The 25106-nt window shown below is 54.3% G+C and overlaps 8 protein-coding genes across 8 annotated transcripts in view; 1 reads left to right on the plus strand and 7 right to left on the minus strand.

Annotated features, from left to right (window-relative positions):
* Positions 1-832: 832 nt before the first annotated feature.
* SODALDRAFT_332341 (putative MoxY) lies at positions 833-3639 on the minus strand. The gene is made up of 12 exons (XM_028611684.1): positions 3347-3639; positions 3242-3266; positions 3096-3148; positions 2806-3018; positions 2572-2726; positions 2392-2487; positions 2238-2335; positions 2142-2180; positions 1970-2059; positions 1623-1899; positions 1251-1549; positions 833-1172 (listed from the first exon to the last, which is right to left on the minus strand). The coding sequence occupies exons 1-12, from the start codon at positions 3616-3618 to the stop codon at positions 1056-1058; spliced, it is 1734 nt and encodes a 577-aa protein (XP_028466707.1). The 5' UTR covers positions 3619-3639; the 3' UTR covers positions 833-1055.
* A 1385-nt stretch (positions 3640-5024) lies between these two features.
* On the minus strand, positions 5025-13486 carry SODALDRAFT_294005 (polyketide synthase). Its single transcript, XM_028608731.1, has 9 exons — positions 13259-13486; positions 12650-13118; positions 12270-12578; positions 11936-12146; positions 11693-11816; positions 8548-11582; positions 8182-8394; positions 6488-8080; positions 5025-6404 (listed from the first exon to the last, which is right to left on the minus strand). The coding sequence occupies exons 1-9, from the start codon at positions 13407-13409 to the stop codon at positions 5163-5165; spliced, it is 7347 nt and encodes a 2448-aa protein (XP_028466708.1). The 5' UTR covers positions 13410-13486; the 3' UTR covers positions 5025-5162.
* An 885-nt stretch (positions 13487-14371) lies between these two features.
* On the plus strand, positions 14372-15903 carry SODALDRAFT_310015 (NAD(P)-binding protein). Its single transcript, XM_028609122.1, has 4 exons — positions 14372-14452; positions 14576-14823; positions 15014-15293; positions 15395-15903. Exons 1-4 carry the CDS (start codon positions 14416-14418, stop codon positions 15649-15651), a joined length of 822 nt encoding a protein of 273 aa, XP_028466709.1. The 5' UTR covers positions 14372-14415; the 3' UTR covers positions 15652-15903.
* A 166-nt stretch (positions 15904-16069) lies between these two features.
* Positions 16070-17839, minus strand: SODALDRAFT_294011 (NAD(P)-binding protein). Its single transcript, XM_028608732.1, has 9 exons — positions 17517-17839; positions 17237-17458; positions 16981-17162; positions 16832-16904; positions 16750-16765; positions 16616-16679; positions 16498-16554; positions 16262-16401; positions 16070-16204 (listed from the first exon to the last, which is right to left on the minus strand). The coding sequence occupies exons 1-9, from the start codon at positions 17546-17548 to the stop codon at positions 16115-16117; spliced, it is 876 nt and encodes a 291-aa protein (XP_028466710.1). The 5' UTR covers positions 17549-17839; the 3' UTR covers positions 16070-16114.
* A 1601-nt stretch (positions 17840-19440) lies between these two features.
* On the minus strand, positions 19441-20717 carry SODALDRAFT_294014 (NAD(P)-binding protein). The gene is made up of 2 exons (XM_028608733.1): positions 19775-20717; positions 19441-19706 (listed from the first exon to the last, which is right to left on the minus strand). Exons 1-2 carry the CDS (start codon positions 20674-20676, stop codon positions 19583-19585), a joined length of 1026 nt encoding a protein of 341 aa, XP_028466711.1. The 5' UTR covers positions 20677-20717; the 3' UTR covers positions 19441-19582.
* Positions 20718-21345: 628 nt separating this feature from the next.
* On the minus strand, positions 21346-23175 carry SODALDRAFT_339447 (FAD-binding domain-containing protein; the record flags this gene model as incomplete). The annotated part of the gene is made up of 5 exons (XM_028612858.1): positions 21346-21607; positions 21685-22061; positions 22149-22534; positions 22617-22833; positions 23023-23175. 5 exons carry the CDS (start codon positions 23173-23175, stop codon positions 21346-21348), a joined length of 1395 nt encoding a protein of 464 aa, XP_028466712.1.
* A 988-nt stretch (positions 23176-24163) lies between these two features.
* On the minus strand, positions 24164-24647 carry SODALDRAFT_148372 (hypothetical protein). Its single transcript, XM_028606832.1, has 2 exons — positions 24570-24647; positions 24164-24501 (listed from the first exon to the last, which is right to left on the minus strand). Exon 2 carries the CDS (start codon positions 24449-24451, stop codon positions 24197-24199), a length of 255 nt encoding a protein of 84 aa, XP_028466713.1. The 5' UTR covers positions 24452-24501; positions 24570-24647; the 3' UTR covers positions 24164-24196.
* The window catches only part of SODALDRAFT_276486 (hypothetical protein), a gene marked incomplete at both ends in the record, with an annotated part of 780 nt that continues 239 nt past the window's right edge, over positions 24566-25106 (minus strand). Inside the window, 2 exons of the mRNA XM_028608022.1 lie at positions 24566-24854; positions 24911-25036. Of these exons, the coding sequence (XP_028466714.1) occupies positions 24566-24854; positions 24911-25036 (415 nt within the window). The remainder of the gene's footprint in view (positions 24855-24910; positions 25037-25106) is intronic.

Below are 25106 nucleotides of genomic sequence, written 5' to 3' on the forward strand. Positions count from 1 at the left end.
GAGGGAATATGAGGTGCTGGCTGATACCCTTGAGTGGATTTCGCCACTGGAAGCAACGGCACTAGATGATCGGAAGGGGGGGAATACCCATAAAGAGTGGAAAATTATGAGAAACACCTCCCAGGGTTCAGGGACCACGGATCGTTATATATAGTGGAAGGTTTTGCCATATGGGCGTGGGTTTAGACTTAGTATCCTGGGAACAGCCTAACAGGACTCCGGGAGGCCAGGACCGCAGGCACCAGGAGTCCAGGACCTTACGTCTGCGGGAGTCTGGGACTCGTTTCGAGTGATCGTGTATCAACTAAGAGTCACTATAGTGTGCCACAAGGTCTAGTAGTAGTAGTAGTAGTAGTAGTATTTAACGTCGGGGTATCTCTAAGAAGAGCAAAGGACACCTAACTAGTAACGCGTCCGTCTTCGCCAAACAATAGATACAGTGCGCCCACAGTATGCCACGAGGAGTAGTTAGGTGCTTACGCGAACTTTCAACGAGTATAATACTGTGCTGTAAAAATCCTGGGGCGAGTTCCTAACTTCACTCACGTGGCTTGACGTTCTTGACACTTGTCAGAATCTTACAAGTTACATGGAAACGATGGCGGCCCGTTCCCATGCCGAAGTAAGCTCACATACTCTAACTCACGCCCCTGGGCCCTGGTCCTGACTTACAAGTCACGACTAGCCGCGGTCCACCCCCCTACGAAGTGCCAGATACTGGGATATCAGACAGACCTCACGCAGACGTCCTATACGGCAACGGAATAAATCTTCCACGTGGGAACGTGCATTTAACATTCCCACTTCCGCCCCGCCGCCCCGCCGCCCGCCGCCCGCTTGTCTGCATTCAATGTTGTTTACATTTCTACCCTGTTCTGATTACCAATAGTCTTAGAAGAATAGCATCAGCCTCAAATTCTGCCGAAAAGGTTCGACAAGTGTCACAAGTCCCTCCACTGCTGTAGGCACTAGGTAGTGGGGTTTTCCCTCCATCAACAACTTTACGGCCGACCCTGATACCATATCACCCTTTGAGGGTCTCCGGCATAGCTTCATCAGATCCCCCCAATATACCACGCCTTGTCAGTGCCTTCCTCCCCAGCGTCTGCCGTTGTAAATCCGTTACCCCAGTAGCTGAAGCGATTGGGGTAGAGGTACTCCCAGTCGTAGTCCTGCATATTGGTCAGTGTTTGTCGGCACGACAGCCGTACGGGCCCACGGGGATGTGACGGGTAAAGGCTTCATCTCACCTCCCAACGAGGGTTCAGCATGATGTCCAGGCAGTGAAGGCGGCTGCCAGGCCACATCATGATGTTCTCGCCTGTCGGACCAAGTTTGAACCACGAGCTGCAGGGGGCGTCCCAGATGGTCCTCTTCAAGTAGAGGGCCCGGTGTTCCCTGAACTCGGCCACCGCGTCTTTCTTGGGCATGACCGACTTGATATTCTGGGTTTGAAACTTCTGCATAAGCATGGAAATGTTCCTGGTGATACCCTCAAGGGCTGGGATGATCGACCCGTGGCCGTAGGGTCCAAAGGGTCCCAGCATCACTAAAGAACGGGACACTGATTAGACATCTTGACATGTTTAGCACCGGCAGTCCGTGACGGTGTGTATACTCACTGAAATAGTTGGGAAAGTCAGGTGCCATGGTACTCAGGTATGTCTCGGGAGAGTCTTTGAAAGCCTCTCGCAAGTCCAGACCATCCGGTCCGATGATGGGGAACCGGGGCACGTAGGAGGTGTCGAAACCAGTGCCACAGACCAGCACGTCGACTTTGTGTGTTACTCCGTCCGCTGTGATGAGACCTTCCTCGGTGATTTCAGTGATACTAGAAAAGGTCACATTGCACTTGTCGCTCGTTATCGCCTCGAGGTATCCGTTGTTGGGTATCGGCCTCTGTTCAACATTGTCAGCACGTGAGTCCTGTAGCCACAGCAGTCTCGACTCTCGGGGACCGCCAACATACCCTGCAGCCTATGCCAAAGTTTGTGGGAATGAGCTTCTCAGCCAGTTCCGGATAGTCTTTCAGCTTTTTCAACATTTCTTCTCTGGCAAACTGTGAAAGAAAGAAGAAAGAAAAGAAAAAAAAGCGCGAGTTAGCCCCCAAGTCTTCTAGATGTCCGAACATTGCGATTTACCTCGGCTGCGTCGACTTGCTCTTTTGTGCCTTTGACCACCTGTCCCTGCAGTCAGCGAGGTGTCTCTAGAGCAGTTCACTGGGACATTTCTCCAACCATGGCAAAATTCGAGTTCATCTCTCTTTCGACGGCTTTTCGGTAGGCCAGATACTCCTCCGGCCTCTCGACAAAGTTCTTCCTTTGCTCTTCCGTGTCTGTTTTCACTGATTAGTATCGCATGGAAGAAAGGGGTCGAATGGGATCAACTCACATTTGACGTTCCTGCCGCCCTCACCAGCAAACTTGGAAGCGAATCCAGCCGTGACCCAGGTGGGTGACCGCAGGAACAGGTCGATTCCCTTGACCTCTGTAAGAGGAGCCGTCTCGTTAGTTCATGTCTAAATTTCCGGCCCACAGGAGCATGGGAGTAGGCATGTCATCATTCACGTACCGTCAATGGTAGCAGTTACAGTCTGGACAGCGCTGCTGCCGTTTCCGATAACGCCGATTTTCTTGCCGGCGAGCTCGAGGGACTGGTCCCAGGCGGCCGTGTGGACCTTGTTCTTGAACTTCCCGATGCCGGGAATGGCGGGCCATTTCCATTTGCTATGGGAACCAGTTAGCGAAAAGTGTCCACTGTAATCAAATCATGGCAACATGAAGGTATTATTTCATGTTCACTTACTTCAGAACGCCAGTCGCGTTGATCAAAATCTCAGCGTAATCGAAAAAGGCGCTGTCAGGATCGTCATTGGGTTGGATTCTGACCCTCCAGCGAGCCTTGTCTTCCTCCCACCAAGCACCAGTGACGAGATGATTCAATTTCAGATTTGTGTCGAGTTGGTGGTGGGCCACCACGGATTTTAGGTAGGCCAGGATCTCCTTGTTCGTCGCGTAGCTATGATCAAGTGCCGACAGCACAGGTTAGCCGAGTCCTCAGCTTGACGGGCCGCACATGTCATGATGGGCACCCACTAGCTTGACCATTCTGTGTTGGGATGCCATGAGAACTGGTAATTCACTGCCGGCTATGATCAAAGCAAAAAGGAGAAGTGTCAGCATTTGAATGGGAAGACCACGGTATGTCTTTGGAACATGGAGGGACCGGAGGGTGTCCGTACAATATCGCAAGCACAGCCGGGATATCTGTCAAGAAAGCAGCGAGTCAATACTATTGTCCACGTTGGCAAGAAGAACGAGCCAGAAACCTGCGCTGATATACTCACGTGTTCTCAAACCATGTGCCTCCGAGCTCTGGATTCTTATCATAGAACTGCAAAGTGATGTTGTTGTTCTTTGTCTCCTTGCCGAGAATGTACGAAACGTTGATGCCGGAGAATCCGAATCCAATGACAATGGCCTTGATGGGACGCCGATACCCCAAGTAAGTGTCAGGGATGGTATACGAATCAGCAGCATCAACTCCATTCACGCTCCCCTTTGCGTGGGATACACCATTCCCATTGAACGTTGTCGGTTCCTCGACGAAAGGTGCCATTGTAAAATAGCTTGAGGCCAGATGGGGGGGGGGGGGGGGGGGGGGGGGGGGGGGGGGGGGGGGGGCTGTAGACAGTATCACAATCAGTAGCAGAGTGACTTGGGTTCATAAGCGTGTGAAGAGCCGGTACTGGCTGTGGGAGCAAGATTGTCTTGGGGGGGAAGAAGTGGAGGACACGCAATACACACGCAAACACACACAGACATATACAGATATATATATCCATACGATACAAAGAAACAGATATGGGACTAGGGAGAAGGATCCCGTGTCTAATCGCATTCCGTCCGGGTGGCTATCTCGACCGATCTTACAGCGATGGTTAGCCCAGCGGGGTTCGCGAAAAGGTCAGAATAATCTAGCCTGTATCCGGCGGCAAGGATCTTGCCGCATATGCAATGCAACTGATTTCATATCTTTTGGGCAACTCAGGAACCGAGTTCCGATACGATGACTAGACAGTAGCACAGAGAGTCGCGGATTCGTAGTGTTCCAACGGCTCGATTTATAAGAGCATAAAGGTTTCACTTCTATTGTCGTGCGAGGTTCCTACGAAGTGTCTATTGGGTGATTATAAAGAGTGACCGATGGCCATTATCGGATGGGCGGTCGGTAGTAGAACCCCATCTGGGAGGTCACGGAACCACCCAAATATATGTAGGCGACTATGACCCCTGTCATATGCATGTAAGCTGCACTACAAACGGCGTGGCGGTTCCAGGACGCTTTAACCGGATTGGGGACGAGAGGGTGTACGGAGGTCGGAGCCGGGTAGGGTTCTAATAATTCAGCCTTTGACCTTTGTAGTACAATGCATAGTACATATATACTTCGTACCGTACATCCGAGCCCTACGAGCAGTGTAGTCCGTATACAACGTATAAAACCGCGAACCGTTCCCCACCCCTGGACGCCGAAAAGGCGATACTACGTATAGCGCCACGCCCAGCGCCCCACTTATACGGGTTTGTACTAGTATCGTAGCTGGGACCCTGGCTATGTAGGGGTAACGGCTCACGGGACATTAGCGGGGTAGCCTACCGGGGTCAGACTCCTACACGTGTGGTACAAGATTGATACAAGACAAGATCATCTACAGGGTACACACTCTTCGCTAACAGCTTCACCTTGAGTACGAGTATCTTCTATATAATATCGTATCCAACCTGTCAAGCCCGGTCATAACTGCTATAACTCTCTTATTATAGTAACAAAACAAACAAAAAAAGGAAGGAAAGAAAGAAAGAAAGAAGAAGAAGAAGACAAAATGATAAAATGATAGAAGGGCGCTGTATACGACTCGAGCATCCTTGAATTACGTATTCTTACTTATTTGTATTATCGACTCTGGATATAGTGCCGTAGGAGAACTGAAAGGAAAAAGATGAAAGCATCGTATAAGTAATCAACAGTTAACAATTTGTCATTCTTTTTTTCTGTCTTTTAAAAGAAAAACTATAGCTAAAGTCGATGAACTTCCAACAGCAAAACAAGTCAGGAAACCGCCCATCATACACTCTAATCTCAATTTCAAAGTCATTCTCTTAACTAGCAGGTGCCGACAACTTGGCGTCGACCTTCTCAGCCAAGACCGCCACAGACGTCTGAGGGCTCATGATCTCCAGGAACGGGATATCGACGCGGAAGGCAGACCAGAACCAAGACCGGAACTCGGAAGCAATCATACTGTCAACGCCAAAGGAAGGTAGTGGGCTGGTATCGCCAATCTGATCAGTGGCCATCAGGATAAGATTGGAGAAGCGCGACTTGACCAGGCGCAGGATGGCGGCTCCCCTGGTTTCGGCATCGGCCTCGGGCGCAAAGGTGGCGGACAGCGCTGCGGGGATTTCCTTGAACCACGGCGCGGCAGATGCCACCGCGGACGCAGCAGCGCCCTGCTGAGGTGACTCGGAAGCCTCCTTCTCGGCCAGCAGCGAGGCGAGCAGGACCGAGGCACGGGCCTCGACCAGGACTCCGTGGGTGGTCACGTCGAAGCCCTTGGCCGTCAGCTCGCGGATGGCCGCGGGTTCCAGACCCGTGAGCATGTGCGCCTCGCTCATGCTGCGCCTCGGCTCGCTGGACAAGGCGAGGTCGACCACCTGCAGCATTTCCTCCTCGTTGAGCGGCTGGATGCCCTTTCGGAGCAGAAGCGCCTCGATCTCGGGGTTCTCGTGCAGGTAGCCCACCTCGGAGATCATGCCCAGGCCGATGGACACACAGGCCTGGCCGCGGGACCGGCGCCAGTGGGCGAAGGCGTCGAGGAAGCCGTTGGCCGAGCAGTAGTTGCTCTCGGTGGCCGTGCCGACGGTTCCCGACACCGACGACGTGAGCAGGAAGAAGTCGGGCTCGTTCTTCTTGTCCTTGTCGACGTGCACCTGCAGCGCGTTCTGCAGGTTCCAGGTGCCCTGCCACTTGGGCGCGATGCCGGTGTGCCAGGCCTCGTTCGGCATGCGGGTGAAGAGAGCCTCGTGAAGACCCATGGCGGCTTGGATGATACCGCCGATGCGCCGTCCGCTGTTGATACAGGCCTCGACGGAGGCCGTGACGTGCTCGGCCTGGGAGACATCTCCGCGAACGACCTCGACGGTGGCGCCGGCCTCTTCGAGGCGGGTCACGAGCTGTCGTGCGCTGGGCTTGTCGGCGCCGGAACGGCCCAAGAAGACGAAGTGACGGGCTCCGCGCTGCATCATCCATCGACTCAGACTGCGACCTAGGCCACCGAGACATCCGATCATGAGATAGACCTTTTCGGAATCGAAGACGCTCAGGTAGGTAGCAGGCTTGACCTATAGAGAAGAACAAAAACACGTTAGCCCATCATGTCATGTCCTTTCATCACATATTCATGTAGAATGCGACATGGACTTACCGGAACTCGAGAATGCTGGTCCTCCATGGAGATGACAACCTTGCCAACGCGCTCCTTGTCTGCGAAGTAACGGTAGGCCTCTACAACCTGGCTGGCATCGAACACCTTGGTGGGCAGCGGCTGGATGGCATTGGAGCGGTAGAGATCCAGGGTCTCTGCCATGAGCCTATCCCAGATGGCGCGATAGTAGGGGTCCTCGGCATAGTACAGCTCGGACAGATCAAGGGCAGTGAAGGTGGTGTTGCGCAAGAACACGCCCATGTCCAGCTTGCCCACATCGACAAGTTCCCGCTTGCCGAGCTCGACGAAGCGGCCAAAGTTGGCCAGGCAGCGCCAGCTCTCGTGCATCAAGTCACCGACCAGCGAGTTGACAACGACGTCGGCGCCGCGGCCACCGGTGGCCTTCATAATGCCCGGGACAAAGGATGCATCGCGCGAGCTGAAGATGTGGGAGGGCAGGACGCCCAGCTTGTTGATGAGATAGTCGCGCTTGGCCTGGGATCCGACAGTGGTGTAGACCACGGCGCCCAGTCTCTGCGCCAGGGTGATGGCGGCGATGCCGAGGCCGCCGGACCCGGCGTGGATCAAGATGGTCTCGCCGGGTCGCAGCTTCGCACGCTCGTTGAGGGCGTAGAGCGCAGTTCCGTAGACGAGCAGCAGAGTCGGCACGACGCTAAACTCTTCGTGGTCTAGCATCTTCAGCACGGATCGAGCCGGCACGGTCACCGTGGTGCCCAGATGGTGGGGTGCAAACGCGGCCACGCGGTCGCCCACCTGGACATTGTCGACGTCTTTACCGACGGCCGTGACGACACCAGAGAAGTCAAAGGCGGTGGTGTTGCCGCGTCCGTCGAGGCGGCCCGCCATGGCCTGCACATCCTTGGCGTTGAGGCCGACCGCCTTGACTTGAATGTCGACGTGTCCGGCCGCGGGACCCTTGCCCGAGCCCGGCTCCGAAACCTCTTGGAAGTGCAGCGTGTCCATGACGCCGACCCGGTCAATGGCCAGCCTCGCGGAACCGAGCTCGGCAAGAGTCCGCGTCTGCTTCTCCTGCTGCAGCCCAACCCTCTGTCGGAAGAGAGAGTTGACGCCAAAGTCGGGTCCGTACCGGCTCACGTACAAGACGCCGTTCTTCTCGATAAACTCACAGTCATCCTTGTCGTACTTGACCACGAGCGCTTTCAGCGCATTGTCGCACGCCGTGGCAACGTCGAGGGCCTGCAGCTCGCCGACATCGACGACCGACCACCTCAGCGTCGGCTGCTCCAGCATCAGAGAGCGCGAGAGGCCGCTGGAGAGCGTGAGGTTGGGGTCAGGGGAACTGCCCAGCATGTTCGCACCCGTGAGCCAGAGCAAGTCGGTGGCCTTGTCCGTCATGGCACGCAGGCGGTTCATGTTCTGGGGGCTCATGGTCGCAAGGAACTCGGCCTCCGTCTCCAGAAGAGAGACGCAAATGTCCGATTCGGCAATCTTGGTGTTGTCGAGCTGGCTGAGCTTGATGATGCTCACGCGGGAGACACCGGCCTTCTTCTGCAGGTGCGTAGCAAGAGCGTTGGCAAGGTCCGTCACGGCAGGGGAGGCGTTGTCGGCTCGCTTTTTGTTTCCAGAAGTTAGTTGGCGATTCTATGTGCCTCAACGGCCCTATATCACATGCACTCAGGGGTAAGAAGAGGGCTGGGAAGCTGGATACTCACCACAATCAGAGCGTTTCTGCCCGTGAGATCCGTTGTAAGCAGTGGCCGCTTGGCCAACAAGATCTTCTTTCCGACGTCCAGAACCTCGAAGCCAGCGAACTTCAACTCGGCGACGGCGGACTCCGATTTCCGGGTAATAACGACACCATGCTCGGAGACCAGCTCCTCGATATGCCCAGCCATTTCGTCCCAGAACCGTTTCGAAGCAGCGTGCTAATGACAGGAAAAAGTCAGCCATCTAGACGTCAAGAGCCAAAGAGAACATGAAGACCAGGGGGATTTGGCATTGCCCATTGCGTCCCCGAAATCGTCTACAGACACCTGTGCTCGCAGTGGGCTGGGACGTTGGGAGGAACATGAACTTACCGTAGGAACCAGGAGAACGTCAAAAGGACCCTCACCACCCTCGCCTTCGACCGAAACTTTTCCGTCGGCCATAGTGGCAGTATCCCAGGACCGGCATCGTGAGAAGGAGGTGTCCTTGTCCAACATGGACTGCCATTGCTTTGCCTTGTATCCAAAGGCGTCTCCCTCGAGCTCCAAGACGCGCATGCGAGGATTCTTGTGCCCGGCAAGATCGAGAAGCGTGCCGATGATGGCCAAGGTCTCATCATCCCGAACGTCGTCGGGTTGCTGGTCCACAAACTCGGCCACGTACTTCTTCAGGCGAGACTCGGTCTCGGGACGCAGACGAAGGACGTCGGGCTTCCAGCGGACCCTCAGGGTGGGCTCCCGCTGAGCGAACTTGTTGGCGGGATTGTCGCCGTTGGTGGCATCGACGGGGGTGGTCTTGCCGTTGTACAGCGCCATCCGGCCGCCCTTGAAGTCGACCACCGGGACCCCGTGGGAATCCCAAAGCGTGCTGTCAATCTTCCTGCTGGAAAGGCCCGTCTCCTCGGAGCGCGAGTGGATCTCGCATTCGACCTCAAACTGGGAGCCGACCTCGCCGTTGGCATCGGCAACCAGGCCCCCCTGAGGAGGCTGGATTCTGCATTCGCCAATGAAGACGGGAAGCCAAGTCTTGAGAGACGGCATGTGTCCGGCCGTCGTGCTTAGAATGGACGTCTGGAGAACGGCGTCGATGGTAATGGGGTGTACGGGGTAGTACGTGGTGCTCTCCCGGGCGACGGGGGGCTGTAGCCGGGTCACTCCGATGGCTTCGCGCCGACCACGTCCAGCGTCCGTCCGCAGGCTGTTCAGAGACTGGAAGGTCGGGCCGAAGCAAAGGCCTTCCTCGTGCCACTTCTTGTACCACCTGCTGGTGGGCCAGGTGTCGAAGCTATCCGTGCTCTGCAGCTTGACGCCGCTAGAGGCCTTGCGCGGCTCGTCGAGACGGATACTGCCCGTGCAGTGCACCGTCGTGTTTCCGTCCAACCACGAGGAGACGGAAAAGTCGTACCAGTCGACGGAGCGGTTGGCGGTGGAAATCTTGCGCGGGGACATGGTGGTGTGAACCTCCAGGTCCTTCTCGATGGAGAAGATGTCCCTCTCCTCGTCGGGGATGTTGAGGGCGGCGCTGATGTTGACGTTGCGGAACTCAAAGGCGAGCTGGTCTGCCGGCTTCTTCTTGGAGTCGGTGACCTGCAACACGGCCTCGATGGCGATAGCCATGTAGCCGGTGGCAGGGAAGACGATCTGGTCCTCCAGCTTGTGGTCACGGAGCCAGGGCGTCTCGCTCAGGCGCAACAGGTTACGCCACGTATAGTCGATGCCGTTGCCAGTGAGAGCCTGGGTGCCCAGGAGTTCGTGGCGCACGTACTTGCGGCGACGCATCTCGGCACTGGCACGGGGCTCGCTCCAGAGCAGACCCCGCGAGTAGTCCCAAGGGTACGGGGCGAGGTCGTAGAGAGTCCGCAGGCCCGACTCGGGAAGGCTGTTCACGGCATCCCAGTTCAACGTCAGGAGACCGTTGGTGAAGAGGGCACCAGAAAGAGCCTTGAGGCAGAAGTCGGCATCCTTTCCTCTGACGAGCGTTGGCGAGTAGGGAACGGCCTCCTCCTTCAGACCAAGACCGGTCCTGATCTGCTTGATGGGGCCCTTGAGCGCCGCGTGGGGGCCAATCTCAACCAAATGGACGGCTTTCTTTCCTGCGGCTAGCAAGTTGGCGAGGGCGCCGCTGAACTGGACGGGCTGCTCCAGGTTCTCCCTCCAGTAGGCCGGGAAGTAGGTCTGGCTGTCGAGGACCTTGAGGTTCTCGGAACCGTGGCCCACGGACGAAAACATGGTCACGATTCCGGCTTCCGAGGCACTGGCGGCGGTGGGACCGTTGCTGGCGGTGAAGAACGGGGCGAGGAGATCCTCGTACCGCTGGCCGATCTCCTCCATCATGTGAGAGTGATACGCACGTCCGCCGGTCTCCAGCTTGCGGGCGAACTTGTTCTCGCCCTGCAGATGCTCCCTGAGCGCCTCAATGCCGTCCGGCGTGCCGCTGAGCGTCACGCTCTCGGGCGAGTTGACACAAGCCACGCGGACCTGTCCCACCAACCCCTTGTCCTCGATGAGGAGCTTAGCGGCTTCGGGAGCCAAGCCAGCCGCCATCATGGCTCCCTTGGACGTCAGGTCACCAACGGCGAAGCCACGGAAGTAGGCCGCCAAGATGGCTTGCGTGGAGGTGAGGAGACCCGCGGCGTAAGCGGCCGCAATCTCGCCGGACGAGTGGCCGACCACATACGTGGGCTGAACGTTCCAGGTGCGCAGCAGGTCGATAATACCGACTTGGACGGCGGTGCAGATTGGCTGACTCCGGGTGACTTCGTTGATACGGCTCTCGGCCGCATCCAGGAGGATGGTCTGCTCGAGGGTCCAATCCGGGGCGTGACCCTTGGGGAGGGCCTGGAGGACGGCGTCAAGACGGTGAATGGTGTCGCGGAAGTGCTGGCTCTTCAACAGCAGCTCCTTAGCCATGCCGGCGTATTGTGCTCCCTGGCCAGTGAAGACGAAGCCGTATGGTAGCGAATCGGCTGTCGGCTTGGTCAGAGGTCCGTCTGCCATCTCCTCGACGACCTTGCCGCTGGATCCCTCCATCTTGGCCAGAACGAAGCTCCTCTGTCGCATATGATCACGGCCCTTGGTGAGGGTGTGAGCCAGGCTTTGCAGGGTCTTCTCGTCGCCGATCTGTGTCACGGTCTTGGTAATTTGCTGGACGAGAGTCTCCAGGGCCTTGGGTGACGACGCAGACAGGGGCAGCACCACAAGCTTTCCCTCCTCTTGCGTCTCGGAGTCCTCGTTTGCGTGGCCAAAGTTCACCTGGTAGTCTTCGCCGAGATAGCTCTTGGGACATTCGAGGACGACGTGGGCGTTGGCACCACCATAGCCGAACGAGTTGATACTGGCACGGCGTAGCGCTCGCGGCCAGTCTTCGACCTCCTGAGCAACTTTCAAGTTACGCTCCTTCAGAATCACTATGTTGCAAAATATCCATGGTCAGTCGGGGTTTTTCTCAACTGTCTATGTGAAGGTTCTCGTGGCGAATGTCCGAGCGAGGATGAAGAACATTCATGTTGAAACTTACGCTTAGGGTTCAACTTGACGATTCCCTGTGACGGAGGAATCTTGCCCTTTTCAAAGGCTTGCATCACCTTGAGAATGGATGTCAAACCACTGGCACCTTCGCTGTGGCCGACATTGGTTTTGACCTGTCGATTCGCAGGGGGACATCAGTATAAGAACCAGACGTTACATATCGATGGGAAGGACAAGTCAGGGGAAAAAGAAGAAAGAAAAAAAAAAAAAAGGAGATGTTAGGAGCACTCACCGATCCAATCAGCAGAGGAGGTCCCTCACGCGGAGAAAAGCATCTTCCAACAGAATCGACCTCGATAGGATCACCGACATTGGTACCGGTACCGTGGCACTCGACGTAGTCGGTGCCGGTGAAGTCCAGGCCGGCATCAGTATATGCCTTGCGCATGACCACCTCCTGAAGCTTGCCACTCGGAAGTGCGATTCCGGGCGTCCTTCCGCTCCTAAACACGTTGCTCCATGTCAGTGTGTGTTGCTTGCTTGCTGGGACTTGACCAGACGTCTTCGGGGTTGAATGGAAAGGGGATAGATCGCGTCATGGTAAACTAGGGGTGGGGGTAGCGTACGCGTTCACGGCGCTGCCACGGATAACTGCTCTGATGGGGTTCCCATCTCTGAGCGCGGCAGATAGACGCTTGATATAGACGGCGTTGATGCCCTCCGCACGGCCATAGCCGTCGGCCGAGGCGTCAAAGGTGTGGCATGTGCCAGTGGGGGAGAGAACACCGCTCTTTGCGGCAGCAACGTGAAGCTCGGGAGACAGCATCAAGTTGGAGCTGGCTACAATGACGCTCTCGCAGTCACTCGCTTTCATGGCGTTGAGTGCCTGGTGGAGAGCATATATTGACGAAGAACACGCCGTGTCTATGGTAAAGCTAGAGTACAAGACTCGTTAGCACATACTGTCTCTGTTGGTAAAAAGGGGCTAAAGGGGACTGGAACATACCTAGGTCCGTGAAGGTTGAAGATGTGACTGATACGATTCGACATGATGGTGGCACCCGAACCGGTTGAGATGTACCTGTGCAGGTAGTCGGGATCACGAATCATGAGGGGCTGGTAGTCGACGGAAAAGTTGGCAACGTAGACGCCCGTGTTAGAGCCAGACACACTTTCCATGGTCGTGCCGGCGCTCGCAAGACACTCGTACACGACCTCGAGCAGCTTCCGCTGCTGCGGGTCCATGTAGGTGGCTTCGAGGTTGTTGATGCCGAAGAAAGTGTTGTCAAAGTCTCGCACATCCTCGTTGATGAAGTATCCGCCGGGCACGTTGGTGGTACCGCTGCGGCTCACCTTGTCGTAGAAGCCGTCAATGTTGTAACGCTCAGGGGGGATAGGACCCTGCGCGGACTTCTTCTCGACCATAAAGTCCCAGAGAGCAGACGGAGAATGGATATCTCCAGGAAGACGACAAGCTGTCTGCCAGTTAGCATGATGTTACGGTGTTGATGAACCTGACAAAACGTCTTCTCTCGTGGGTTCATGTTGTGTCCATGTCTGGACCAGACATCAACGTATCAGGATATTAACAGAGAGCATGAGAGCATCAACGTACCTGCTCCTACAATGACTGGGGGGTCAATATTGGAAAAGGTCGAGTCGGCATCGCCGCCATACGCCTTGTTTTCCACGCTCACCCGGACCATGTCGCCGGAGCCTGTGGATGCGGCGGACGAGTCCACCACGATAACGTCGGAGCTGGCCATGACTGCTGCTAGTGTTGATGCCGTTGTGTGATAGAGAGATGGTATGGGAGGACAAGTTTGTTGCAGCGTCAGATGACTGTTAATCTTTGACCTTCAAGTTCGTAGTAAAAGTTGGCGATTTGCCATCTACTTATGCTGCGATCACGTCGCTGTCGTCCTTGTTGTCATCTTCGCTTCCCCATTCCTTCGTCCATGCCTCCTTGCACCGTAGGATTCTGATCCTCGGATCTCGTGTCCCCATTCAGTCACCGGTTCGCCACTTTGTGCCGTGCTAGCTTATTTCCCGTGGAGTCTTATCACCATGACCTCGCATTTGCCTGATATCCTTTGTCCCCTCGGTGTCTGAAAGTGAAACCATACCATAAGCGATGTAGGTGCGGCTCAACTTGATTCTCTACGGTAACACGAGATAGACTTACGGCAGCCCTGCCCAGGCTCGGCTATGCCGTGCTGTGCGGCGGAGATGCAGGGTCCCATGAAATCTGAATCTCGGGCAAGTGGGATCGTGCTTTGGACCCTCCATGTCCACATTCAAGTTGAGATATTGGATACAATCTGAGAAGCTATTCTCATTAAGTCCGAGTACGGCATAACCAATCAGGAACCACACGGGAATATGACTAGGATCTTGTGGAAAGATACGATTATACGGCAAGGCGTCTAGTACGCCAAGGGTTGGCTGGTCGCCGGCCGGTATCTCGGAGATCGAGGCTGCTGCACGTCGGCTTTCGGAACATGAAGTCTTCCCACACACCGGAATGTTAGAAGAAAGCATCCCAAAGCTTCCTGAGCACGTTCCAGTGCAGGCTTGGCGGCATTCTGCATCGCGCCAAGGACATCAGTCAGACCAGTCTTTACCCGACGGCATACGTTGTATGCTTATCCGTCCTTGAAGACCATCTCGAAGCATATAATCCGTATCGTTCAGCGCTTCCTTGCTCTTAGACATCAAACCGATCTACCTTCCAAACGCATTCTCTTGGCTAGCATCACCATCCTTGCAACCATGGACATTTCGGGAAACGCATTGGTCGTTGGCGGGGGTGAGTAGGAGGCCTGGCCGCCTGGAGCCCCGGTGGACCATCCCACGGGAGCCCGTCGCTTACAACGTACTCCCTACGCGAGACGCGGAAAAGAGGTGCTTTGCTAATGGAAAACCATCATAGGCAGCGGCATTGGTAGGGCGTGTGCCATCCTCTTTGCGAAAGAAGGCGCCGCCGGAGTTCTGGTTGCCGATGTTAATCTCGAGGCGGCAACTGAGGTCGCAGCCGAGTGCAGAGCTGCGGCTACAAACGAACAGTTCCGTGCCGTGGCGGTCCATGTCGACATTACCCAAGAAGATTCGGTACGAACCGTCATGGCTCTCATGGCCGAGATCTTCGGGCGTATGGAGTACTGCGTGAACTGTGCCGGGGTAAGCGAATTCTCCTCGTCCCTCCCGCTACCTCCGCCGATCCACAGGTCCACCCCCAAGCCACGATCTATACGTAGGCCTGCTTCGGCCCTCTGCCTCCGAAACCCCCCCCCCCATACATGATACCCCCCTAGCTAGGCACTTTGCCTGTGCATACATGTACGTGCTGACTGGTGTCGCCACATGCAAGATCGGGGCCCAAGAGGGTGTCGATATCGCGGGGATTTCATTGGCCGAGTTCCAGAGGTTCCTCGACGTGAACACCACCGGGATGTTCCTGGTAACGCGGGAGGCATCTATCCTCATGCGGGCCCAGGAACCCTTGCCCGTCTCGATCTCTTCGCCTGGCAGGGGTGTCTCGCGCGGCTCCATAGTCAACCTAGGCTCAGGGTGTTCCGTGATCGCCACGCCCGGCATTCTCCCCTACACCACTTCGAAACATGCAGTTCTCGGTTTGTGCAAGAACAGCGGTTAGTCTCCGACGCCACCAACCGGGCTGTAGCCTGCCATGTCCCCACTGCCGTACCTTGCTGACATGCATGATGCATCTGCCCCCTCCCCCCCGCCTCAGCGCTCGATAATGCACCTTATGCCATCAGGGTCAACTGCGTCTGCCCTTCGTGGACTGACACACCCATTGTTCGGCGAGCCATGGACGGCGTGGAAGGTCTGGCTAAGCTCATCGAAGCTGCCGTTCCCATTGGCCGGATGGCATTGCCGGAGGAAGTTGCGGATGCCGTTATCTTTCTGAGCAGCCCGAGATCTAGCTATGTGACTGGCTGCGGCTTCATCATCGATGGCGGCACCACTGTTACCGCAATGCGATAGAAGGAGTCCAGATTGTTTCTCGGTTCAACGTGGGTAGCTAGGCGGCAGTTGTCTTCGAGGGTTACAAATGTCGTAGCGGCTGGGCCAGAGGGGGTGCACTACACAGGTAAGACAAGCTAGGGAAGCAGATTCAAGAATACACGTCCATCTTCGCCTCTTTTTGCCGCGTCCGCTTAACAGCCGAAGCAAAGATTAGACGGCCATCTATTCTCTTAGGATGGAAAGTATCTGGGTATATATATTAAAGAAAACATGGGGAAAAAAGGAAGAAAAAAGGAAGAACCAAAAGGATAAAAAAGATCTCCTCAGTGAGTTAAATTTAAATAATCACTAGTCTCGATATATGTCGACCCTGCCCTCCAGAGTACCAGCAAGGCATTGCCCATCAGTAGGCATCAGTAGGACTAAAATAAACATGGTCATATGTAACTATCATCTATTTTCTCTACATGTACGCAAGAATCTACTGAGTCAGGCGAGCATCCTTGTTAGTCCGAGCGGCATGAGCCTGCTTCAACTTGGCCAAGTCAAACATCTTCCATAGCATGGAGTCCTGACGAGCGTCAGTAAGGCTGAAAATGGCATCGAAGCGGTGATAGTCGCAACATACCCAAATGGTGCGCCAACCAAACGTATCAAGGAAGCGAATCATGCCGGTGTGGCTGCCGTACCAGTACCATGCTGGCGTGGACGCTTTCAGGCTCTGCGCAACAACGTTGGTCGCGTACTGGAAGCGATCGGTGGCGCCCACTTTATCGTTTATTAGCCATTTCTGGTCTTCTTAAACCACATGGAAATACTGGACTCTAACCCCCAGTGCCCTTTGTAATGACTGGGGATTCTTACCGGCCGTTCGTGTGACGTGTTGTCTGAAGTTCTCCGCGAGGGGGGCATAGTAGGATCCTGACCACAGTCACATTTAGACACGATCAAGCAGGGAAGCGCATCAAAGCATCACACTTACCTTCCGGGAGCTGTCTATGGGCATCGTTCTTCAGAATATTGGTACTGACTTCTCCGGAGATGACCTATGAGAAATTGGAAGTAAGTTCACTACCCCTAATCTTGGACTGTCTCATTTGATGGAATCAGACATACCGTGATGACCCTGACACTGAATGGGAAGTGTATCATATTAGTGACGTATCTCCCTACGATTGGATAGGTAATATAGGCATACTTCAATGGGGCCATTTCAACACGCAAAGTACTGGACCAGTGTTGGAGGGCCGCCTTTGTGGCATTGTAGGAAGCTGGTTGGTTTCATGTTATTAGCACAGTGACCTCCACGGACAAGTCGCAGAATAGCGTATTTTGATATCGACTTACATCCGTACAAATAGGGAATGACACCGCCAATGGAACCAATGTTCACTATGCATCCTTCGCTTTTAATGAGCATGTCGTGAAAGTGATGCACCATGCGCATTGGCCCGAAGACATTGACCTCGAACATGCGCTTCACGGCAGCAACGTCAGTGTCGATGGCGGTCATGGTGTAAGCTATACCACTGCAAGTCGAAGCTGTCAATAACGGCCGCCTCTGTTACTTGGGGAACTCTGGGCATCATGAGCCGGCACGCACGCGCAGTTCACCAGGACATCAAGATGGCCCCCGGTCAACTTGTTGATGCTGGCCTTCAGGTCCTCGACGGATTTTTCGGCGGTGACATCGAGCGGGAAGACGGTGATTCCAGCGTTGGTAAGGTGGTCACTGGATTCCTGAGGAAGAACCGTGGCAATGGCGTGGAGGCCGCGGCGGGTATACTCGGTGACCAGCGCCTCGCCGATTCCACCTTGGCCGCATCTACACCAGGGTTTAGTAGCTGTTTCGCTTGGTGGCTTGGGACGTTCAGTATAATCACCCTGTGACGAGAGCAAATCGCGTGCGCGCCATCCTGGAGTAGAGCAATGGGAAGAAGTTTCGAGGTCAGGACTCAGGAGGCCAGTAGATTAGAGTGGGGCAGCAGTTGGCCTTTGTCGATCGAGGTTATTTGTGTCTTCAAACAATGCGAAAAAAGGGGAGGAAAAAAGAGAAAAATAGATTATGGGACCAAAAGACAGGTTTGCTCTGGTATAGACGCTGTCTTACAGAAACAAAGAAGAAAAAAAAGCATACAAGAAGGGGGCCGAGGGGCCCGCGATCGCCGAGGCTAATCGCCGTCCCATCGGAAGAACTAGACTAACCCAATGCAACCTGCAGGATGCTCTCGGCTCTCGCTTGTACGTTGTGGTGCAACAACGTAGTTGCATCCAAAAGACCCTGATCTTGTCCCCCTCGGAGTCTTCCCTGATGATGGACGACGGGGAATGAGGTGGGGATTAGGGGGGTGGCTCGAGAGATACATCGGTTGCGGATCCACGGGGTACGTTGTGCCGGGGCGAAGCTGATCCCTGTCTTCTGTTGAGCCGTGCCGCCTTCTAATGATTACTATGCATGCGAATAAGCATGCATGTGTACAAAAGTACACCACTACAACGTACACTACCTTACCGTAAAAACTCAATCGATACAACGAACAACTATTATCTTAGCGATCGATCTACTCCACCTAGCCCCAAAACTAGCCAATGTATAATAGAGCTTTTACAAGGTACCTCAGCCCTAATATTAAGTGGGTCTTGAAAAGGGTGTTGAGTGGAGGGTTGTCGGATATGTGGGAAAACGTCGATATCAGGGGCGGGCGCTATCCCTAAAGGGGTTATAGTTGTTGGTTGTATCGGTTGAGTTTTTACGGTACTTGCGTTGTACATCGATCGACTCGACTTACTGAAAAGGGAAATGGCAAGGTTCCAGCCCTGGCCCGCCGATCCCCCGCTTCTTATCTTAGTGTTCCACGAAGCGGGCCGCGCTGTCGGGAGCGAAGCACGGATAACAGAGCTGATTACGTACATATGTGGAGAAAAGAAAGTACAATGTACATGCTATGCGTAGCTATATCGGAATAGGACTAATAGGACGTATCAAGGGGGAAAGAGTGTGGACCGCAGATACAACGTACATACAACGTACAGTCGACATGCACCAGCCGCTCTACGTTGCAGCACGAGCTAGGTCCGACCGTCCGTCAAGGGTGAGTGGAGTGTAGAACGAACCACAAATCCTACCCCACAGGTAAGGCGTCGGCATGGGTATCCGTACGATCCGGGGGAATGGTAAAAACTTGCCTGAATTGAGTGGAAATGTCTTACCCACAGATATGAAATGACAACAAGGATCTTGTGTTCCAGGCCCATGCAGCAACAAGCTTATCCAGTGGGAAACATGAAGGCACTGCAACGCTGTGCTACGACTTCAGTGGCGTCTGGTGGGTGACAACCGTGAGCCGAGGTCGATATCCCGTCATCCGAAAACGACATGAGGAACCGAGTAGCCCTATTATGGGGGGACGTCATTCAGGCAGAACTACTCCGTCGCTGGTATGTACGCATAGCCTTGTACCTAAGACACGATCAAGCTTGGCATATGCAAAAACCCTTGTGCTGTCTGTCTGTTTTCCGCATGCCCACGGAGCTGATCTACGCGCCTGGCTGAATTGGTCAATTGGATGGGTCGGGTTCAATTGGAAGCTTGAGCTCCTTAGACGTACGTGTTAGCTTTAGGAGGAGTATCAGTAACCATGTATGTATCAGTAGATGTCAGTTCCCTGTGGACGTGGGGTAAAACAATGCCGGAGGAAGGTGAATTCAATTCATTGAAGTATCTAGTTGGGGGTCATGCGATATTACGTTATCACATGCCATGCTACACAGTGCACCATCAAGGACATAACCATGGAACATGATATCGTTCGCTTGAAATCAAACATGAAATCAACGTGTAGACTCTCTAGTGTGCTTGATAGCCTGGCGGCACAAATACAGAAATCGGAAAGCAGCCATTCCATCAAAGTTGAAACCATGTCGGGCAGTTAGCCTGTAGTATTGACCATCAACGTCTGGTCATATCCGCTACAATCTTGGAAGCCCCAGCAAAGTTCAGTTCCTCCATCGTCTCTTCCCACAACTTTTCGTCAAACTCCCTGCCTTCCTCTGTGTACCAAACCAACGGGTATCTGTTCCATCAAATGTCAGCCACCAAATCTTGCTTCACAGTATTTCGAGGCGGTTGACCAATACGTACGGCTTGAGAGTCCAGTCACTGACGAAGCTCCCGTGGCTTCCTTTCCCGCGAGCGACCGCCGCGTCGAGATACGTAGTAGCACCGACATCTACTCCTCTGGCAAAGAGAAACTGAAGGACGCCCACCATCATCCCGGACAGAGTAGAGAACTCGCGGAAGAAAGACGTGCCCTTGGTGGTGCCGGGGTTCACCATGTTGACAAGTACCTCATCGGGATCGACGTGCTCCGCCAGCTTGGCGGCGAAGAAGGTGAGCAGCAGCTTAGATCTGCCGTACCAAAGGAACTGATCGTAGCCCTCGGGCGTATCGAACTGCTGCATCGTCGGGCCCTTCGTTTGGATGTCCACCCGGTAGGCCAAGTCGGACCCCACGATGCTGAGCACAGGGGGCCTTGCGGCGCCGGGGACCTTTTTCGATCGGAGAACGGGGAGGAGCAGGATGGAGAGAAGCGCGGTCGAGAGGTAATTGACCTGCACCGAAATCTCGTGGTCCGTAGAGGGCACGGTCGTGTACGTCGACTTCATCAGCGCCGCGTTGAGGACGGTCATGTCAATGCGTGGGAGGGATTTGCACTGCTCCACAAACGCTTGAATCGAATCGTAGGACTGCATGTCGATGATCCAAACGGAAATGTCGGCGGCCGGGAACTCCTTGCGCAATTGGTTGGCGGCCTCGTCGCCCTTGGCTTGGGATCGCACACCCATGATCAGGTGGGACAGTCCGAATCCCAGAAACTGCCGACATGAGGCGAGTCCGATTCCTGTGTTGGCCCCAGTGACGATGGCAGTTTGGCCCGTAAGTTTAGTATCTGCCCGTATGGGTTTCGGTTTTGTGAACTGCCGGACAAAAAAGCCGAAGAGCGTGGCCTCAAAGGCCGCATGGCTTTGGAGTTCGGATGACATGATTTCTTCACTCGTGATGTCGAACGATTGACAAGAATCAAGATCTCAACCAAACAGAAAAAAAAAACAAAAAAACCATCGGGGGCGCAGGAGATATTATATCAATACATGTACCAACCGCAAGTGGGTCTCGCATCCTCCTCACATTGCCTGCATATATTCCCCCGCCCCTGCTTCCTCGCTACATCGCTGTATTGCGGCTGTACACCCGGCCGCTGGGAGGGCTACTGGGCCCTTCTTTTGCATATCTCCACCATTTGATTCTGCTTCTTCTCCTTCTTCTTGGTCACAAGTCATTTCTTCAGGAGTACTGTGTTAATTCCTTTTTCCCCGGTCTCAGTGGGTACATGTACATACACGCTTCTGAGTACCTGATTCGTATTTAGACACATATTTCCAGTCTCCCTGCATATGCATCCTCGCTTATCACTCAAGCTGCATTCATTTGCCCCCCTGATACACTAATGCGAATAGATAGCTTTTGGAGAAGCAAGGTAAACAACAAGGAGCAACATGGCTATTTTATCGCGACAAGGGCTCGCTGGGCAGAGAAAGATCTAATTCTAGAATTAAGAAAGGAAGGAAACTAGATAGACACTCTGACGTCTTCAGGAGACTGCCGTCTTACCATCTAGATGTCTAGCCAGATATTAGTTCCTTAGGTCTCCTTCATGGGTACTCGGTAGGAATGCCGTTGTTGTAACTGAACACCTCGAGCGGGTCCCACTCCTTCTTCAACGCCGCCAAGTGAGGAAGCTTGTCCGCGCCATAGATTTGCTCCAACTTCTCGTCGCCATGCGCGTAGCTGACGAAGACGGTGAGCTCAGGGAACCCGGAAGTAGCCACGAGGTCGTCACGGAGCTCCAGACCGAGAGCAGTAGAGGCCGCTGCCGTCTCTTCCTCTGCGGCGTCATAAATGATGTTGAAGTTACTGCATGTGAGGGAGGGATATGTCAGCTCTTGCGCCAGGGCGTGCTCCTTTTCTTTAGGGGACAGATATCTTCTCACATGTATCCAGTTGTATCTCTCCAGGGGAAGGCTGTATAATTCTGGGGGAAGGCCTCCATGGCTTGGTTGGGGAAGAATTCAAACTGCAGCACGCTGTTGCGGCCGGCAGGGTACTCCATGAAGTAGTCGTGCATCTTGTTGAACGATTCGACGTACGTCTCTGCCGCGTAGTTCTTCAGGTTGAAGCTGTAGAGGTCACGGTTGATGTTATGGATGCAGATTTCTTCGACGACACCGCCAAACGCGGCTCCCACCATTTCGTTCCATGGAACTGACATCATGGCGGTGACTTCAATATCAAGCGCCAGAATCGGCGCCAAGGCGGCGAGAGCGTCGGCCTCGCGTCCCTTGTAAACCCAGTGCACCAGGGTTTGGGTCTAGGCGCTGGTATGAGCATTGAGGTTATTCTAGGCAAGGGGGGGGGGGGGGGGGGGGGGGGGGCGTTTGGCAAGAAACAAACATACCGCATTCGTGACGGGATTGGAAGTAATCAGCATAATGGACGAAAGTTCCGCAGGCAGCGGCTGCATCGCTTCCAAAGTGTGGAAGTATTCGGGGCTGCCTTCGGCTGAAACAATGAACTCGGCGATAAAGGTATCTCCATCCTCGGTCAGCGGGTGAAGCTTGTAGGTGGCAGAGGTGATGATGCCAAAGTTGGAACCGGCTCCGCGGATGCCCCAGAAAAGATCAGGGTACGAATCCTCCGAGACCTCGATGATATCTCCGTGGGCGGTGACCATGCGCACGGAAACAAGCGCATCTGCGATCAGACCATAGACACCCTGGTACCGACCAACACCGCCGCCGAGCGTGACGCCGATGAGACTCGGACAAGGGGCACTGCCGGTTTCTATAGATCGATCCTTTTCTTAGCTATCCGTGTAGTACCAGTCGCGCTGTGAGTTCAATTCTATTGCGAAAAGGAGACTTACGAATGTCGAACCCGGCGTTGAATAGGGGGTCGAAAACTTCACCCACAGTCACGCCGGGTCCAACGGTGAGCGTTTCGGCCGTGGTGTCGAGCTCGAACGAGTTGAGCTGGCTGAGGTCGATAGCTAGACCATTCTGAAGGTCTCCGAGGGTGGTGGTGTATCCGTGACGACCCGAGGTAGCGAGGAAAGGGATGTTGCGGCAGGTCGCAAGTTTTACCTGTAGTATGATTAGCTCTCTCTCTCTCTCTCTCTCTCTTTTTTTTTTTTTTTGTTTTTAGTACAGGCCTTTTTGATTTAATTCTTGTGCATTGGAGGATTCTGTTGCTGTGTACGGAGTGCTAACAGCCGCACGTATTCTGTTTGCTGCTATGAGCGACTTTTTCCCTCGGAAAGTCTTCTGACGTACAATCTTGGCCACGTCTTCCTCTGTGGCGGGACTAATGGCAGCGCGGTAGGTCGGGGCACTAAACGTGGTCCATCGCTCGGTGCTCTGCTCAAACTCTTGGGAGCCAGGGAAGGAGACGTAGGTGTCGGGTGACCATTGGCGATCCGGGTGCATGAGAAGAGGGGCGAGGTTGGTGCGGGCGTAGATAGGGGCAGCAGCAGCGTCAGCTCCGCAGGACAAAAGAGAAAGCGAGAGAATCAGGGAGGCCCGGAGGCTCGGGACGCTCCCGCTCAGATGAGAGACGCGGCCCATTTTCAACACAACTGTGACGAAGGAGCTTCAATGTCGAAGAACCAATTTGATTTAGTCTTCGGGATGTAAACTCCTCTGACGAGCAGCGAGCGACCTGCTGCTCGGCTTTATATATATATGTATGCCTCTGGCGCCACGAATCCTTCCAATTTCAGGGGCTGCTGAGGAACCCCTCTGCAATGACGAGGCACGATCGAGCGAGTCAAGGCTGCTGCCTCCTGACCTTGACCCTTGGCTGTGACAGAAAGAGAAAACCGAAAATGAGAGTAAGCTATACCGTTGTAAACGAGGGGTGGAGTTTCTGCATCTCTAGCTCGGTACAGACTAACCATATTCAGATCCACGACGCAGCGGCTGGGCACACTATCACACACACGCACGGCCGAAGAGGTGGCGTGCCGCGTGGAGACGGCTCGTAGAACTCCACCTAAACATGGCGATGCAAGGTACATGTACCTATTAATTAAGGCAGCCAGCTGAAATACACGTGTACACTACAGCGCGGCAGCATCCGAGGATGGGCGGAGCGTCAACCGTCAGCTTGTCTGAAACTTGCGACCTATGGGGGCTTACCTTGGGAATTCCAGCACTACATTGTACACACGTCGATGTAATTATAGTACGCTGTAGCATGCCCAGCCCTCGTGTCGCCCCTGCATGCTACATGTAGTCATGCAGGCTCATTCAAACCACCCACAAGCGAAAACGTCGCTTCTGCAACCACGACGGTCCCGACTCCCGACTCTCTCAACATGCCCTCCGGTACATACAAGGTAAGGTACATGTACGCTATGTCCGCCCCACCTGTTTACACATGTCCATATAGGATCACCGAGTGGATAATGTTTGGGTGCTCCATTGGACACGTGTCTAATGGGTCGGGTCATTCGTTGAAGGTACTTGATTGTCTAAGGCAATTGAGAGCATTGATCGTCGGAATACAAAAAGATCCTGGCAGTGAACATTCCAATCCTTGTGTTTCCCCATATAAAGAGCCCTGCAACCATGTTTCTCCTCGTACCGTCCCCAGTTCATAGGGCAATGAGCCTAAATGCCTTGCACCTAAAGCCTGGTACCGCTTGAACACCAAGTCGTGTGCAAGTGCTCCCAATACACTACACCGATTTCTTGGTGCCATTGCCGTCGGCTCTCGGCTCCATGTCGTACTCTGGGTAAGTTGCCTTGTATCTACCACGCGAGCAAGTTAGTTTCAGTTAAAGCAGCATTACGGGACAAGATGCCAGTGGCCACTTTACCCCAGCAAAAAGCCTCCAATGATGTGCCCCGCCACGTATTGAGCGAACACCAGGATCCATATTGGCACCCAGAAAGGGGGACAGATGAAAATGGTATCGCTGCTCCAGCCAAACAGAGCCATTTGGAAGATGGAGGGCGCTATATTCTGCTGCGCACAATCTCGAACATATCCCAGGGCGTTACGTAAGTAGTTCTCATCGAAGCCATGGTCGACATCTGGGGGTTCGGCCCAAACGTGAAAGATGAGATCTTGCTTGATGGGAGTATGGGGCCAGAATCGATGCCTGTCTCTCCGTTTAGACAGCAAGGTCTACCAGGGGCACAGAGTCCCGTGACTCACCGAGTACCTGGAGGGATGACGAGGATCCCATCCTCTTTTCTCAGTACGCCCTTTTTCTCGTTTCTGACAACTCCCAATTCGCCTTGCAGGACCCGGAAGTACTCGGTCTGTCGTAAATGGATATGCCTAGTTGGTGCAACAAGTTAGAAGACGTTGTCGGTGGTCAAGGTACAGAAAAAAAAAAGAAAAAAAAAGG

Source organism: Sodiomyces alkalinus, assembly GCF_003711515.1.
Source record: "Sodiomyces alkalinus F11 unplaced genomic scaffold SODALscaffold_4, whole genome shotgun sequence".
Classification (NCBI taxonomy): Eukaryota; Fungi; Ascomycota; class Sordariomycetes; order Glomerellales; family Plectosphaerellaceae; genus Sodiomyces; species Sodiomyces alkalinus.